At 36.2% G+C, this 17,767-nt stretch overlaps 1 protein-coding gene across 2 annotated transcripts in view; it reads right to left on the minus strand.

Annotated features, from left to right (window-relative positions):
- The window catches only part of CWC27 (CWC27 spliceosome associated cyclophilin), a 97,206-nt gene that overhangs the window by 2,246 nt on the left and 77,193 nt on the right, over positions 1-17,767 (minus strand). For both annotated transcript variants that reach the window (XM_014881396.2, XM_088156092.1), the window contains 2 exons: positions 17,262-17,371; positions 14,614-14,717 (listed from right to left, as the gene is read on the minus strand). In XM_014881396.2, the coding sequence (XP_014736882.1) occupies positions 14,614-14,717; positions 17,262-17,371 (214 nt within the window). The remainder of the gene's footprint in view (positions 1-14,613; positions 14,718-17,261; positions 17,372-17,767) is intronic.

The following is a 17,767-nucleotide window of genomic DNA, read 5'->3' on the forward strand; positions in this document are numbered from 1 at the left end:
CTTTTTTTTTTTGTCATCTCTACAATTTAGAGTAACATAATGTACCATCAGAGTGACTCATGGTTGCATATTTGTAGTTTAATTATAAAAACATTGTCTCACAGTGGAGGGACTGAAGTAATTTATTTTAGCTAACATGCTTTCTGCATTTGTCATATTCTTCTCAACTTATTAAAGATGAGTACACATATCAAATCCCTCTGTCCTAGTCTGAGTAAAGTACAGGCCTAAGAGACGGAGTCATTCCTTGGTGCAAGGTTTTAAAATGTGTTATAAGAGTGTAAGCAGAAGTGTAGTCACACTTAGTCCTTTCCTCAACTCAGGTTTTCAAGAATACTACAGCACAGGACACAACCTGCACGATACAACTAATAGGAATTAAAATTAAATACATCTCTGATTCTAGAGTGCCCCAAGTAGTTTGCAAATTAGATACAGTAGATTCAGACTAAGCAATATTTACTTCTCCCCAAGAGCTGAAAGAAGTCATAGTCTCTGACTCTTATTCATAACTTTCCACTAAGACATTCCCAGCTGTGATTAAAAATAAGTCAATATTAAGAAACTTTTTGATATTCCCAGAATCAATTTTAGATGCAGCATCTTAGAGGTAAAGCAAAATAAACACAGACTTCAGTGGAGATTTTAAGAAATATTTTCCTTCTGTGAACTTAAGCTTATTTTAGTAAGTCACACATCTTCCCAGGTAGATCTGTTCTGCATTCCTATGAATGGTGAATCACAGTGAATATTGCTTTTCAAAAGCAATTAAAATTGTTTTTTTTAAAGAACATAGGAAGCATTTGGTAATTATTTCTATATTAAGCATTTGAATTTAAACTAATCTTACTCAAGTTTCTCCAACTGAAGTTTGCATTTGCATAGTTTTCCAAGTGCAGAGTTAGGGCGTAGCTCCACAAATACAAGTTTCATAAGACTTTTCCTTGTTCAATTTATAGCTCTTTTCCCTTCTGCATGTTCCTGGGTTCGGTGAGGAGCTGGCTGCCCAGTCATGTTTCTGCATGTCACTGTGCTGAAAGCAGAAACTTCACCTCTGTATCTCTGGCTTCAGGAACCCACTAACTTGTGCTTATCACTGACGTTGATAGTTCATTTTACATAAGAGAGACATTTAATTTTGAAGTCCACTTTCAAAATTTGAAGGATGAGAGGTAGTCAGTTCTAGCAAGCAAAACTCAAAAGAAAACAAAACCTCAGTTTTCAGCTTAGTTTTTCTGTTAAATATTGTAAAACGAAATAGCTTGCCAAAACTGATGACTCTGGATTTGAAGTACCTAGTTGTTGTCATTCTTCAATAGAAGACAGTCACAAAACTATCTTCTTAACAGAAATGAATGAGCAATCTTTGCAAGGATTTATTGTTGACGAGGTTGATTTCTACCCTGACCAGACAACAGCATCCTACAGTTTGACCATGGTCCTATCCCATATAATGGGAGAGAAGTTGCCCTGCGTTTCTTTCCTTTCATGTTACTGGAGAACACTCAGTAGTTGGCTCTCTTCTGCATCCCAAGAATGGAATGTCTTGAAACATTAGACTGAAATATATGAATTAATTTAAGAAAGTTTCAGAGAGAGCACAAGATTCCAAAGGTACGTGGTTATTCTTACGGCCTAGTGATATTCTCAGGTCAGCAAACCAATCAGGCTCTTTTGAACTACTCTAGTGAGACGGTACTTGTAAGAAAAGATATGATATACTGTAATCCCTCTGCTTTTGAGATGTGTGAGCCATGCACTGGATCTGAACCATATGCCAGCTGCTGACAAGTGGTAGTCATGTTAAGTGCAGCATAAAGAGAAGCCCTGCAGTCCAACAGTTTTGGCCTTTCTAGAATATCCTTTGGGAGAAACTGAAGTGGCCATCAGAGAACTGAGTAATTCTGAACCTTGCATGAGTAAGGAAGCACTATACTTTTGCTCTACAGGTGAAGTGGAAACCTCCAGGTACACTTATGCATCAGTGATTTTTATACTAACTGAAATGAAAGTGCAAAGTTGTATTGCCTAAGACCACGCTTGTTTTCAAACTGATATAGCTGTTGTCTGCTACCACCTGCCGACTTGCCCCCTTCAACTTTCCTTGCACAGCTGGCCCTACAGAGCAAACCTCCTGAAGTGAAACCTGGGACATTATCTTGCACTCAACTACATCAGCATTTTAAACAGGAAATCATCAACAAGTGCGAGCAAAAGTTACATCCTGCCAACTCTGTTGTAAGGGTAGTAGCTTCTGGAAGTGCAGCAGTAAATTCTTAAGCAGTTTTAGAAGGTGCCTGCATTTTGGAGGTGCCTGCATAAAACATTGCAATTGGTGCCATGCTCCCTTTTTTTTGCACTAAATGCATACAAAATAAATAAAACAACTAAATCATGTTGCTGTAAAATGCTGAGTATCATAATTTTGAACATTATGTCTGTGTTTTATGTAGTTATTGGTTCTTTCCATCAGGTTGTTTAAAATGAATGCAGAAGGAATAAGTATCTGTGTCAAGAAATTCAGTGTTGCCTCTTTCTAAAAAAATGCGACCAATACGGACCAATAACTACTAGTGTTACCATTTATTTCTGAGTTGAATATTGATTGCAAGTAACAGGCTTCCTATTTTTCTCAATTTTTGCAATGCATCCCATATTTAAAACAAAACCAAAGATAGGTACTCAAACACTACTGCCTTCTGTAAATTATAGACTACTGCTAATTTTCCTTCAAATACAGTAAATGTTGAAGCATAAGCATCAATCATTAATGTAGGAAACATTCTAGCAACAGATGAGAATCCACAGATCAAAGAAAAGATCTCTCTCCCAAGGAAAAAAAATAGGCTATTCTGGAAGAACGAACTCACTTGCACTCTCTCCACTCCCAGTAGAGTAGTGGGTGGCACAGGAAGAGGAGAGACATTTGAGAAACACTGAGAGACAGTTAAGAGACTACAAAAAAAAAAACCAACCAAAAAACTGAGGAAGGGAAAGACTAAAAAAATACAAGAATGAGAAACAAAAACAGAGAGAAAGAGACTTATCAAAATGTAAATCAAGAGAAGAAAACTGTGAAATGACAATTAAAAACAAGCATAAATTTTGAATTGAGGCAAGAGAACAAGAATATGAACAAGGCAAAAAGAATGTCAAGGCCAGAAAACAAAGGGAATTTTAAAGGAGGAAATACATTACTAACATCTAATTTTTTTCCTTTTTTTTTTTTTTTTAATTGAGATGCTACAAGCAAAATAAGCCTCTTGGATCAGGCTGCTGTCATTATTCCTTGCATAAATGTGTCCAAGAGCTTTATGAACAATTTTGTAAACACAATGCAGCAGGAGAGAGGAAGTATGTTTGTGTCTAATGAAATCTGCAACTATCACTAAGTGCTCTGTGTAATACAACTCTTGTAAACAATTTTGTAGCTTCTGTTTGCCCTGTCTCACCATCCAGATTTGTATTCCGTCTTGTTTAACATAACCCATTATCCCTCTTTACATGCAAAGGAGTCTTGCAATCCAAGTTTCTCTCTCTTACAGATCATAAAAAGAAAAACAATTTTTTACCAAGTACTTGAAGTAGATTTTAATTCTTACAGCAATGAGGGTTGATATCCTGAGTACTCAGTCTCAGAGACAGATTCATCTCTCTAATTATCACTGCTACTTCTGTCCCAAAAAAGATGTTTCAGAAAACAATTTCCTTGAGCATCGTTTGTTTCATTAACTCATACTACTGGAGCTGTGCTAAATTACTTACAAAAGCCTGGACCCCTCTGTAGCACTTAAATACCTCTGTAGGTATTTAAACCTTACACTGTATCACACATTTCCACCATGCCTAGTTTGCCAAACCAGATATGATTTCACTTTAACTAAGTTTATAATCAGAGAACCACAGAAACCCTGAGGTTACAAAGGACCTTTTGGATCAACAAATTCGACATTTTGATTCAGCACTGCCAAGCCCACTAAATCATGTCGTGAAGTGCCACATCTACATGCCTTTTAAATACCTTCAGGGATGGTAACTCAGCCACTTCCCTGGGCAGCCTGTTCCTATGCCTGATAACCTTTGTGGTGAAGAAAATTTTCCCCAATATCCAATCTAAACCTCCCCTGGCATAACTTAAGTCTGCATGCTCTTGTCCTATCACTTGTTAATTGGGAAAAGAGACTGACTCACATAATAATTTCTAGTAATAATTTCTGGTCATAGGTTTCTGCTGTGATTGTTACCACTAAGATATTTCACTCTTTCTTTCTTTCAGTACTTGTTTTCATCATTCCACATTCCTTGTTTCTCTTCCTCATCTCCCTCCCTAATGATGGGATATCTTGTCCCTTTTTTAATGCTTTCATAACACCCTGTATTTTTCATGTTTATTGACTTGGAATTTAAAAAGAAAAATAAAGTTTGCTATTCAGAGCTAGCAAAATCCAAATAATTAGTTTTTCCATAGAAGTTTTAAATGTTAAAAAAATGCTTAGAAGCGTAGTGAGAAAATAGTTATAAATACAGCTATGTGCCATTTTGCAGTCTACTTCAAACATTAAGTATTCACATCAAATACTTACTCCTTCAAAATAATATTGTTTCAATCCATGCTAATGATTATGACACAGATTTACACAAAAATTTTAAATTTTGCTATTGCTTTAAACACTGCACCCCCTGCACTCTCCTGACGTAAACTGCAAGACCCAAGAGAGTCTATTAGCTTACAATATTTCATCTTTCAGCTGTTTGTGCTGGTTTTGGAAGGGTTAGAGTTAACATTCTTCACAGTGCCTGATGTGGGGCTGTGCTTTGGATTTGTGTTGAACACAGGGAAGATAATGTCTTTGCTGTTGCTGTGCAGGGCTCACACAAAGCCAAAATCTTTTGTGTTTCTTATACTGCCACACTGGTGAGGAGACTGGGGGTGCTTGGGAGGCTGGGAGGAGACACAGTCAGGACAGGTGACCCCAGCTGACCACAGGGATATTCCAGACCATGGGACATCATGCTCCATATACAAGGTGGGGGAGAAAAGGAGGAGAGGGAGATGTTTGGAGTGATGGTTTTTGTCTTCCCAAGTTACTATCATGCAGGATGGGGCCCAGCTCCTCTGGAGATGGTTGAACACCTGCTTGCTCACGGAAAGTGGGTTAAACCAGCACAACAATGGAGGAATTACTGCTGCTCTTGTACAAAGCAAAAATGTCCCCAGTGTTAAGCAAGTAAAACTGATGAAAATACACTTAAAAAATATTATACAAACTCAGCCTGTACACTCCTGTTAACTTTAACCAGCCCTTTGAATTTGTATATTACAGTTACTGGATGACTGAAAATCGGCTTAACCTCTTCAGAATAATCAGAAAATTCTGGGTCCTTCACAGACCAAGGAATTAATCGTTTATATTTTCTTTTTGTGTTGGCCAACAGCACAAAATGATGAGAACAGAACTTCTGCAGATATTCCTAAAATAATACTTTCTGTGATAGTTTATTTGCATATAGTATGCTCAGCTTAATCACAAAATATTCACTGCCAAAGTTATAAAAAGAAAACTAATAGTTTCACTAACCATGGGAGCCCAGCTTAAAAAGAACCTCAAAGATACTAGTTTTTGCAAAGCTAACAACAAGTAATCTAATCTTGGTGAAGATTAATATAGTATTGTATCCTTGGATAGTTCAAGATAGTACTAAAAATATTTTTCTCTTGAAAGAACATTTCATTGTAAGTAACCTTCTAAAAGAAGAAAGGGAAATCACCTTAACTATGAAAAAGCTCATCTTATTCAGTGATAATCTGTGATATTATATGTATTATAATATGTGATGAGTTCTCATATTATCAAGAAAATTATGTAAAACCATGATGATTCACTTTTTCAAGCAATAGTATTTTTCTATATAAAATTCAGTTATCCTATCTTGAGATTGGTTATTTACACTACATCCTTGACCCCTTCACAAAAATGTTAAGTAGTTTGATGCAAGAAGATGGATGCTTTAAATAGACATCTGCTCCGGGTAGAGTAGATTGGTATGGAAGACTAAAATGCAAATTCCAGATGTTGTTCCAGACAGCACAACAGTACAGAAAAACTCTACATAGCATTTACTACAGGGACATGGGAGCCACCATACCAGAATAGACCAGTGATCCATCCAGTCTAGCATCCTGTCTCTGGCAATAGCTTGTACAACATCTGATACTCTCAGTCAGCAAATCACCTCCCAAAGTTAACACAAGCAGTCAGGCATTAACACAGGCATTATTGTATCACCACAGCACAGAGTTGAAGTGAAAATAGATTATTTCTAGCACAAAAATACTAAGCTTTTCAAAACACTCAGATTCCTCTGGACACCCTCCCTTTTCTTTTGCCCTTCTCTCTCTCTCATTCTGAATATATCCAAATCCTTACTTCTTAAATATGTCATTCTATGAGATGAAGTTAGGGCGCTTGAAAAGGTGTGTAAATATGCAGGAAACTTAAGCCAGGCTAATGAAGATTTAGAAGATTATTTCTTCATTCTTCACTAGATTTTCTGGCAATTAAAAAAAAATCAGATTTCCAGACAGTAAATCTAACACTAGATATCCCTTGACTGAAGCATGGATCATCTCTGAATTTAAGTTACAGTTGTCAAACTCAGATGCCTAGTCCAAATAAAATCAGATTTAGAGGAATTAACAACAAATAAACAAGTAAAAAGCCCCACTTTAAATACTCTGAGTTTCTCAGACATGCTGAACAGCTAGAGGCAATCAATATACAATGTCAGCAGAAGAATGATTTGTTAATATGAATTACTGACTGAAGCAGTGGGGTAGGGGTTAGCATTTACAGATCAAGCAAGGTCTGACCATATTCTAGCAGTACAGGGGTGAAGGTGGAGACAAAACTGGAGAAAAAAAGAGAAAGATTTACAGCAGAAGGTTTTTTTTCTTTCTTCCTTAAAAGGTTAGTGGCAGTACTAAAACCCAAACAAATGCTTATTTTTTTGCCAAATAGAAAAGAAACCTCTCTTTCCAATGTGTTTCTAATACAGACCTCTGGCATTCATTTATCCTTTGTAACAATCAAGTAAGTATTTTGTCAACTTTTAAAAAATGTAGTTGAGTAAATCAATGGCCTTAGCAGGAGAGACCTAATATAGAGCCAGTTTTTCCAGACTAGTGAAGGAACGCTGGCTCAAATCTGGATGGGAGGAGGGGAGCAAACATGGCTTTAATCCATCTTCGTGCCTCACTGGCATAAATTACAGCAGCACTTTTTCTGTCATTCCCCAAGCTAGCATCAGCATGTAAAACAGATTGCAGCTCAGTTTTCAGGGGTTTACTGTGTTTGTCACAGTTAAGCTTCTGCAACTGAAGCTGCAAAGACTGGTGCTAATCTTGAGGAAGCCATATTTCATAACCCTAAATTTGAGGTTTTGTAGGAAAGAAAAATCTGTATTTTATAAAATGTATAAAAAACAAGGTTTAAAAATAAATATAACCAATATTTTTAAATGGAATACATTATCAAATGTTAATTACTAACAGTGTGCATTGTGACTTAGTTCTTAACAGAAATTAAATATTAAAATATAAAAATAGTCTGGCTAACTTCAACATTGACCTGATTCTGAAATCGCTATTTCAATTAAAAAAGACCCAAGCACAAACCAATTCTAGTCTATACTCTACAACAGACATTGAAAAGTGATGCTGTTTTAAGAGCCCAATCTCACTCTGTTACAAACCTTTTACTGTGAGAACACAAGATAAGTAAAATATTGTGTTTCCACTCCTAATTGTGCCACATTTTTCATGAAACCAATCATAAATATTCTGAAATACTTCCTTGTATTATGAATAAAAACATTCTTAAAGAAGATAGAGGGCATAACTATTGATGCTGGATAGAGTATACCTTCATTCAATACACAGATTTATTTTTTGTTTGTTCTGGAGTAAAACAAAACTATCTCTACAAACTGGGTAAAAATTTCCAATTATTGTCCTGGCAAAAAGAGCTCAGCATTAGACCCAATGTTCCCACAATATTTAAGTGATCTCAGTGACAGTTTTCCAAAATTCAGAATTGGGAACAGATTACAGTACTGACTTATATAAACTAGGCTGCACTTTAAATAGTTAGCACTGAACTTCCATGAGTTTTTTGCCCACAGAACCAATAAATTAATATAAAAAGACCTACAACCTTCAATTTCTGCAAAAATCAGGTGATCTTATCTATGTAAAGCATCACTGTTGAAATAAAAATATTTTATGACCAAGAAGAAGATATGTTTAAAAGCTTTCTAAGACACAAGAGATTTTTAACATTAAAAAGCATTAAAGTAAGCATGTAATTAAATTCAGTTGAATTGGTTTTAATACTCATTATCTTACATGACGTTTTTAAAAGTAATTACACAACATGGACATGAAACCATCCATTAAGCAAGGCATGAAATACCTTTCTGTCTAAAATAGAAGACCTTTACTGTCACACAGTTCTCACAACAACCTTTTGTGCAAATTGGAGAGTATTTTCAGGTATTGACATTTTTACTTTGATTTTAAAAAGTCTGTTTTTCCTATACCTCAAATTAATCAACATTTAGAATAGTTTAGACTCAACACAGGAAAGTAACCAGAAGAATTTTAGACTGAAAAACCACGTGAAAAACTACCACCTCATTCCAAATTCCCATTTTAATCATTCTTTCTTGTCCCACAGTATATCTGAAAGCTGAATGGATTTGTTATTTCAAATAAAAAGAAAGACTAAGTTTCAGAGTCTAGACATACCTCCAAAAAAACTTAAGTGACTTATTTACATTTGTCGCGTAGTTACAGCTGTGACAGCACTCCACAGGGAAGGAAAAAGTTGATCTCTTCTAAAGATTAAGAAGCTTTATGTTTCACATGCGACACCTTACATTCCACCCAGGAAACTCTGCAGTGGTTCAATTATGAAGCAGCGGCATCACGTGCTATTAATTAAATGAACTATGTAGCATGCTGGCAGTCTCAGTCAAATCCTGAAAGGCTGCAGAGTGCATTACTGAACGCAGATAAAGGCCAGTGATGAAAACTGAATCCTGAAGAAGAAATCCTAAACTGCTAGCCAGGGGCAGAATGAAGGAAAAATTGCTGGGCCTCACTGTAACACAAATCAATCGGGGGTCTACTTGCAGCCCTGAGTTGTGAACTGATGAGATTAATAACAGACCAAGTCCTTCTATTGAGGATGATCCAGATTTTGGCTGCTTCCCTGGTGGCAGCAATTTTAATGCACTTCAAGTAATCATGCTCATCTGGTAAGGAACAACTTTCATATGTTAATATTTCAGTTTTTACACTGAATATTGAAAGTCCAACAGGATGAATCTGGCATCTTCCACAAAGTCAAAACTGAAGAAGTAACAATGTAAAACTATATTTATAAGAACTCAAGATTACCAATATGGAAATAGTTTTCAAGCAGGAACAGAATATTGCCTCAATGCAATGCTCTTATTATAGAATCATAGAATGGTGTGGGTTGGAAGGGACCTTTAAAGATCACCCAGTCCAACCCCACTGCCATGGGTGATCTGCCACCCTCTGGGCAACCTGTTCCGGCACCTCTACCCTCTGAGAAAAAAATTTCTTCATAGCATCTAATTTAAGTCTCTCCTCTTTTAATTTAAAATCATCACCCTCCATCTTGTCCCTATCTGCCCAAGTAAAAGTCACTCTCCCTCTTTCTTTTAATCACCCTTTAATTACTGAAATATCTACCACAATAATGTCTCTCCAGAGCCTTCTCTTCCCTAGCCTGAACAAGCCCAGCTTTCTCAGCCTTTTCTTACAGGAGAGATATTCCAGGATACAATCACTTTCGTGTTCCGTCTCTGGACCAGCTCAAAAAAGTCCATGTCCTTCCTGTGCTGGGAGCCCAGAGCTGGATGCAGCCCTGCAGGTGGGGTCTCAGCAGAGCAGAGGGGCAGAATCCCCTCCCTGCCCTGCTGCCCACACTGCTCTGGATGCAGCCCAGGACACGTTTGGCTCTCTGGGCTGGGAGTGCCAAGGCAGCACCCCCAAGTCCTTCTGGGCAGGGCTGCTCCTAGTCTGTGTTCTTGTCTGGGATTGCCCGGGCCCTAATGCATCACCTTGGCCTTGTTGAACATTATGACGTTCACATGAACCCGCTTTTCAAGTTTGTCCTGCTGCCTTTGGATGAATCTAATTTTTCTTTAGTATCACCTGCACTGCTCAGTTTCCTGTCACCTGCAAATGTTCTGAGGATGCACTCTGTCCCACTGCCTCTGTCACTGATACTGAAGAGCATCAGTCCCAAGAAGTGAATGAACAGGCATGTCTTTTCCATCAATCCAAAATATAACCCATAATGAATTCCTAACGTATGTGTCTTCCATGTCTTATAAGGTTCTGTGAACTTGACTGGTTTTGTATGTAATATATTGTATTTTAGCGGTACAGAGTGATGATCAAAAGCTGTCATAGCACTAGCTATACTTCAGTTTGCCAATAATCTTGCAGTTTCATGAAGCCTCCACTGGTTTTAAAAGATCAGAGAGAGAAGAGTGTAAGCCCAGAATTTTGGTTAAGGATATGACATGTATTTTTATAGGAGAGAATCTGTTCCTTTCACATAAACCAGTATTCCATATAAGAAAGCACAGATATATTTCTGACATTGCACAAGTATGTATGGCTCCGTAAAATTCAAATGGAGAGCTGTTTTTAGGAGTAGGCAGCCACAGTTTAGTCAAAGTGAAAAGCTTAATGTGGTAATGGTTGGTTAGTTCATTTCCACTTATGACAATACTGAAGAAGAATATAATTCCAGAACATATGTATAATATGAAGTTTTCAATGTGTATTGGAGTATTTAGAATTCATGTGATTTTGGCAAACAGGAGTCGCAGCATGAAAAATGGGATACAATTTTAAAAGTGCAATGGCTAAATTCCACTAAGAGTGATCAACAGTATGGATACAGGACAGAACTACGTTAGGCAACCATTCAGTAGGAAAGGATTTGTGGCTTAGAAAGGATTGGAAACCAGGCAGGAAAAAAAACAGCAACAAAAAAAGTAATCCTTCCACTCAACACGGAAAAAGACTTAGCTGAGTGCTGTATCAACTCTCAGACTTCACATTTTGAAAGAAGCATTCAGAACTCTCAGAATTACTCGAGCAAAGGGTGTTTTACAGTATTAAGTATCACTCTTATCCTATTCGAAGAGGAATATTTTGCACATATTAACTGAAACAATTTTTGAATGTACTTGATTGCATCAGAATTTTTTTATCCCATTGCTGGTTTCTCTCTATGAAAAATATTTTCATAGTTTGAAAATATTTTCATTTGTCATGCTCACAGGAACTGCATCATTAGTTTCATTATCTGCAGTTGCTGCAACACCTTCTGGAATGAAATCTGTGTTTGACTACAGTTGCAACAATTTGTTATTATCAGAAGCCTGAGTGTCACTACTACCTGAATGGGTATCGTATGCATGCAACTGTATGTGTCACAGTAAGTCCTAAACAAAATGAGTAGCAGCAGTGTTCTGAATTATGTGCAGCCTGTGAAGTATTTTCACTTTCAAATCAGGCCTATCAAGTAATCCAAGTGACAAGTATCAAGAAGACAAACTATTTCAGCTGGGTCTTCTGTTGTGACATACTTGGTTTTCATAGTATTAGTCTCTAGCAAATGACATCCCACTGCCACTGTAACTGACCTCACCTACATTTGTGGAAGAAGTCTTCTTGGTTAAGATTTTAAGCCAAGAATGTAACCGAGTTCTGCCAGATAATTCCTACCTATCTCTGCAGCACTCTATACAACCTCTAGTAAAGAGAAGAATCTAGTAATGCATCTGAGTCTTCTTATTTGGATTGTAAGCCAATAAAGAACAACTAGTGATCAAATAGTACTGAGGACATCTAACAAATAATTAAGAGGAAAGCACAAGCACTAGTTCTCAACATGAAGCCACAAGGAAAATGATGCCTGGAAGAACTCAGATCAAGAATGTCTTTCTAAGGTACCCAGATGCTGTAAAATTGTGTCCACTTACTTAATGTCAGACATTTTTATTCTTTGACACCTTCTTTGAGGAGATATCATGTTTATTATGGCATTTTGGAATTCTGTAAGGGAAGTTGGATTTTGATTGCTGCAGACAAATATAGATAATCATTATCACAGAGCAGCAGAGCTTGCAAAAAAATGTCTCAGAAAAAATTCTGATATCCCACATTAAAACTTAGTCTTATGCATTTTTCTTCAGCACTCCTCACAACATTTCCTCAGATGCGTTCTTAGACAGTAAAATCTGGTAATAATTATCAAACACCATACACACTGTTTACAATAGAGTCATATTTCTTCATTTTCTATTGCATAAAAAGTAGAATGCTGCTGAAAAGTGCCCAAACGTCTGCTATGCACCATGCCAATACAGCAGCTCAGCCAAATATGCAGAGAGAAGTTTGCCAAACAAAAGAAAACATAACAAATTGGTAATGGTTTCTATCTTGACAGAGAATGAAAATTATACCTCAATGTGTGGCCACTCATGGACACATAAAAATGTCTTAGAGGCAATCATTTTACCTCAGATAACACACCCTGACAGTAGAGCAAAGCATACTGGCAGGATTTCTCTTACCATAAAAACAGCAATCATGGCCTACAAAATGGCCTGGAGGAATCACGTCATTTGTGTGTATCATATATGCATATGCCATACATTAATTGTATTCCATAAAAATAAAATAAAGTAAAATTACTCTCTCTTGAAAAGTAGATTTAAATTAAAAAATAATTTTAAAATGTTAAGTCACTAGTTATCTCAAATATTCCTATACAACAAAGGTACTGAAAATGTAACCACTTAATCCAAAATTTGGAATTTAACTTCATGAGTGCTTCACACAATAATTAATAGCTTTCAGAAGATTTTATTGCTTTGTTAATGTTGTTTATAGCCAATTTGTGTAACATACATTTTACAATTTACTTGGCCTCAAAGCAGATTATTTGGAAACAGACTGTCTCATCTGTCTGTAAAGTTAACATGAACAGTTACTGAGGTGCATAATTAATATGATATTAATTATTAGTGTACTATATAGTTTAATATTATTCTATTTTTAGTGCAATTCTGAACGCAATATTGTTTTCTGAACAAAAACACAACTTCATAATATGAAATTACAGCACCTCATTCAGTAGGAATTACAGCAGATAGCACTACTGACCATTAGATATCAGTAGTTACTCATAAAGAAATAGGAAAGATATGTTTGAACTCTATAAAAGTATTTAAAAGACTGGTATTATTACTGTGACAAGAAAATATTTGACATCAAGATCGAGTTCATAAAAAGTTCATAAAAAGACAAGATTAGGGAATCTCATACTGGACATGGGAGGTTTAGACCAGATACTTGGAAGTATTTCTTGACCATGAGGGTGGTCGAACACTGGACCAGGCTTCCTAGAGAGGAGATCAATGCCCCCAGCCTGTCAGTGTTCAAGAGGTATTTGGACAGTGCCCTTAAAAACATGCTGTAGCTTTTGGTCAGCCCTGAAACTGTCAGGCAGTTGGACTGGATGATTGTTGTAGGTCCCTTCCAACTGAAATAGTTGCTTTATAATTCTTGGAGGACTTAGAAGCACTTTGATAGCACAGAAGGATCTCAAAATATCAGTGAATATATCCAAGGATCTCGAAATATATATGTACGTTATCTCTCATCCTCAAACAGCCTGAGGTAGGAAAAGATATAATGAAGGAAGAAAACACTGTTTGAAGAAGCAACAAAATAATTTTAAGTCATATGAGATACAGAAATACTAGTTGTTTTAAAACATTTGCCAAGAATTTTGTTCAAATTTCTATTTTACTGGTAATTTTACTGTAGCTCTGATGGCTTATGCACACAACTATGAAAAAAACCGTAGGCATAGACAGCCTATTTTGTTGGACCAGCTGCAGTGTTTGCCTTATAAACGCAGATGACACATCCTTACAAAACTTTTTTGCTAGGATTTATTTTCTTTATTTCCAGGCATTTTATGCATTTTTGCATTATGCATAGTTTTATGAGCATTTAACAGCATGCAGCCTAGGGCTTCAAGATCAAACTTGAAATCATATTGATTTTTATCCCCTTGATTACCTAAGGTGGGCAGTTTGCATGAAAGATGAGACAAGAGTGTACACACACTGATTCCTTGACTGGGAGGCATTGAGTCAGTAACTTCTGCAGTGCTTTATCAACTTCAGTAATACCCCAGTGGCCTTGGGGTCACCCTACACTTCAGATGAAGCAGTCTATCTTCATCTCATTCATCATTTAAAAATACTTACTGCCTCCAATACACAGTTTTAGAAGGATTTAAAACTGCAGAATGCTAAATGTCACCTACTCTCATGCCTTATTTTTCAGAGTGCTATACATTTTAATTGAAGCAGCTGCCTTCACATTTAGTGTTTTCTGCTACTCAAATTTATGCTTACCAGTGAGACTATGTTAGTACAGCAGGATTTCTATTGGTAAACACAGAAATCCAAACCAAAAAAACTCACCATCCTTCGTCATTATCAACGTCGGGTTCGGAAAGCTCAGTTTCAGGAGTTTCTTCAATCGCTTGGGTTAACTTTGTTTTAAATCGGTCCAACAATGCCAGTGTCTGAAATGAAACACATTGTTTTAGATAAGTTGTGTATTTATACACACCAACAGGCATATACAACATTTTTTGAAATTATTATTATGAGAAACAGTACAATGAGAGTGATCTTTAGTATGAATTTGGAAGTAACACTTTAGAGAGGCAAGTGAGAGAGCGAGAGGCGATGGGGATGTGAGAGTGGGGCTACATGGAGAGCACCCATGGAGTGAGTGGGCAGGCAATGCTGAGGCAACAAGAGCAAGCAGGGAGGGCCTGTCAGGTGTGAAAAAGCACTTCTCTCACATCTAGCGGAATAAAAATGCATATTTAAGGAACAAATATCTGAAGCTACTTATAGAATAAAACAGCTGATTAAACAAAACTGCTGACAATGAATTTTACTTTCTAGACCTGCCATTGTCCTCTCTTAAAGTAATCCACTGTATAAATTGCAAACCATTCAAGCCTTGAAGACCTTCATGACAACTGAAGATCATACCATAGTTCTTGTTTCTGATCATCCCATCTGAAATAGAAGTTTGATTATACAAAAGTTGTATGCCTGAACCTTGTGATGGTAGAGGAGGGCTCTTCAAAAATAGGCATATGAATAATTTGCACAGCCCATAGCTTTTTTTTTTGCTGATATTTGAGACATTCCTGAAATGAAAGCATCAGGGAGTAAGTGCCTAACTGAATTTATGTGGCAGGCTACATTTGATTTGTAGGTGATATGTTGGCAACCTATGCTGTAAAACACCTCTGTATGGCTGTGTAGTTTTGTTTGGTCAAGCTTTTCAAATTTAAAAGAATAAAAACTAAACAAGAATAGAAAACAGAAATAGGAAATACCAGAAGTGTTCACTGGAATCAAATTTCCTTCTGGGAGCAATCCTAACTTGAGGAGTTTCCTGGCTTTTGAATTCTTTCAAAAACATATTTTAGCACTGCCAAGGGCAGATTTTGGAGGATGGTTTTTGCATTTACTTTCTTTATTTTTCATCTCATCTTCTGTTTAAGATGAGAGTGAGGAAAGTTTTGAGGATTTTTGGGCCTGCAAATCATTCCAGTTCTATAGCTTTTCATACTATTGCAAACAAACACTTGCAACACCTGAGACAGCAAATCTTTGCCTAGGTCATCAGAAGGGAACAAACTGACCCTTCTAATACGAAACTGTGAAAAAAAGCCACATTCCTCGTGTCTTGTCTAATGTTCGCTGGTGACAGCATTCCTGTGAATAAACCTGATGACAGAAATAATTTTGAAATATCTTAGTAGGCATTTTTGCAGTAAGTCAATAGATGCTATACTGTGCTTCGAATAACTTTATAATTTGACCCTTGTAGAACAGGAGGGCTAGGACTTCCATTATCTAGTATTTTAGGGAAACATACCTTTTCTCACTCTTCCTTAACTACTGCACTGAGGATGGAAAATGGTATTGTGCTGTAGGATCAGTTATAAGGGGTGTGAGACTAGAAGAGGATCTCCAAAAGTGAAATGGATTACAAAGAACTTGATTAATTATTGTTGAATAGTTGCCAGCAGGGTTACATAAATAAAAATTAAGATCTACAAGAATATATATCCCTACCATCTCATCTTGTTTTCCAGTGATGTCCAGGACAGGGCTGATATAAATTCATTAGACATAGTTTTAAGTCCCTTGATCTACACTGCCAACAGAGCTTTAGTACTCTTTGATTCAAAGATAATGGGATTTTGAATGTACAAAGTTTCCATAAACTTCTTAGTTTAAGACTAAATCAGCTTGCTGCACATATAAATGTTTGCCAAATCCTGCTTTGAAGTCACTAAACCTCAAGTTTCCAATCTCTTCTAGATTCAACATGTGAACAGGAACATCTTCGTAGCTGAAATGACATGCACTTACAATGTGTTTGATTTACAGCACAGGTTTTAAGTTGATGATATTTCCACTTCATAGGCAGTTTAATATATTTAACCATTTCAGAGTTTCCTATTTTAGAAAAATACTTTTGTAAAGCAAACCTTACTTTGCTCACATTTGCCTACTAAAGTCTATGTACATCTTAATTAATTTTGAATAATAATTTTCATTGTATTTAAAACAGCTTCTCTTTTTATAGTACTTATAGCTATCTCTTTCATTTCACAACAAGAATATTGATGAGTTTGATATTTTTAAAATGTAACATAAAATGTTAAAAACCTCAGCTAGAACAAATGCCAAATATGTAAATTTCTGTCCAGTGTTATCTTACAGAGAGGAAAGCATAAGCTGAAGAAATGCAAACTCTCAAATGTAATTAAGGACACCTCTTCATGACCAGCATTCCCTTTCAGAAGATTTTAGTCACTAAACTGGGAGCCCTTTCAAACACACATTGAAAATTCACTTACCCGTTTACTTGGGTAATTAAAATATTTATTTTTATGAAAAACAACTTTCTTTTAATGGAAAATGAAACAACAGATCTTAAAACTTTGCTTTATATGAATGAAGAGATAAACATATTCAAAAATGAACATAATTAATTTTCTGGATTTTTGTTGCCCAGGCAATCAAACTATTACCTGATCTTCACGGGAAACTCCTTTCTTTGGCTGCTGCTTTCGCTTGTCTTCATATTTTCTCTTCTCCTGAAGGTATTCTTCAACAACACTGTTTGGAGCAGGTTCCTCCTCTGAATAAGGAAACATATTTGGTTAAACAAATTTAGTTTGGTTTCATGATTTAGTGTCTTTTTGGAGATAAAATACCAAGCAAAACACTCCCATAAAACATTTCAGTTGTACTGCTTTCTCAGCAGTAGAATGATTTGCTACTTGCTGAAATGAAAAACACAACACTGTACTGGGCAGAGAATGATTCAAAAGATTTTTGTTTCAATTATATTTTACTTTGGAGCCAGAGAAAGCAGGATAACAGAAATAAAACCTCTGATGAAAACTGTAGAAATTCCTTTAACCAGATGACCTTAATTTCTGAAGATCTTTCTTGTAGCAGTTGGAATGTTATGTGTATGAATATTCTTTCACTATTTGTAAAAAAGTAGACAAATACAATTTATAGAAAAATT

The sequence above is a fragment of the Sturnus vulgaris genome, chromosome Z (genome assembly GCF_052056855.1).
Source record: "Sturnus vulgaris isolate bStuVul1 chromosome Z, bStuVul1.hap1, whole genome shotgun sequence".
NCBI lineage: Eukaryota > Metazoa > Chordata > Aves > Passeriformes > Sturnidae > Sturnus > Sturnus vulgaris.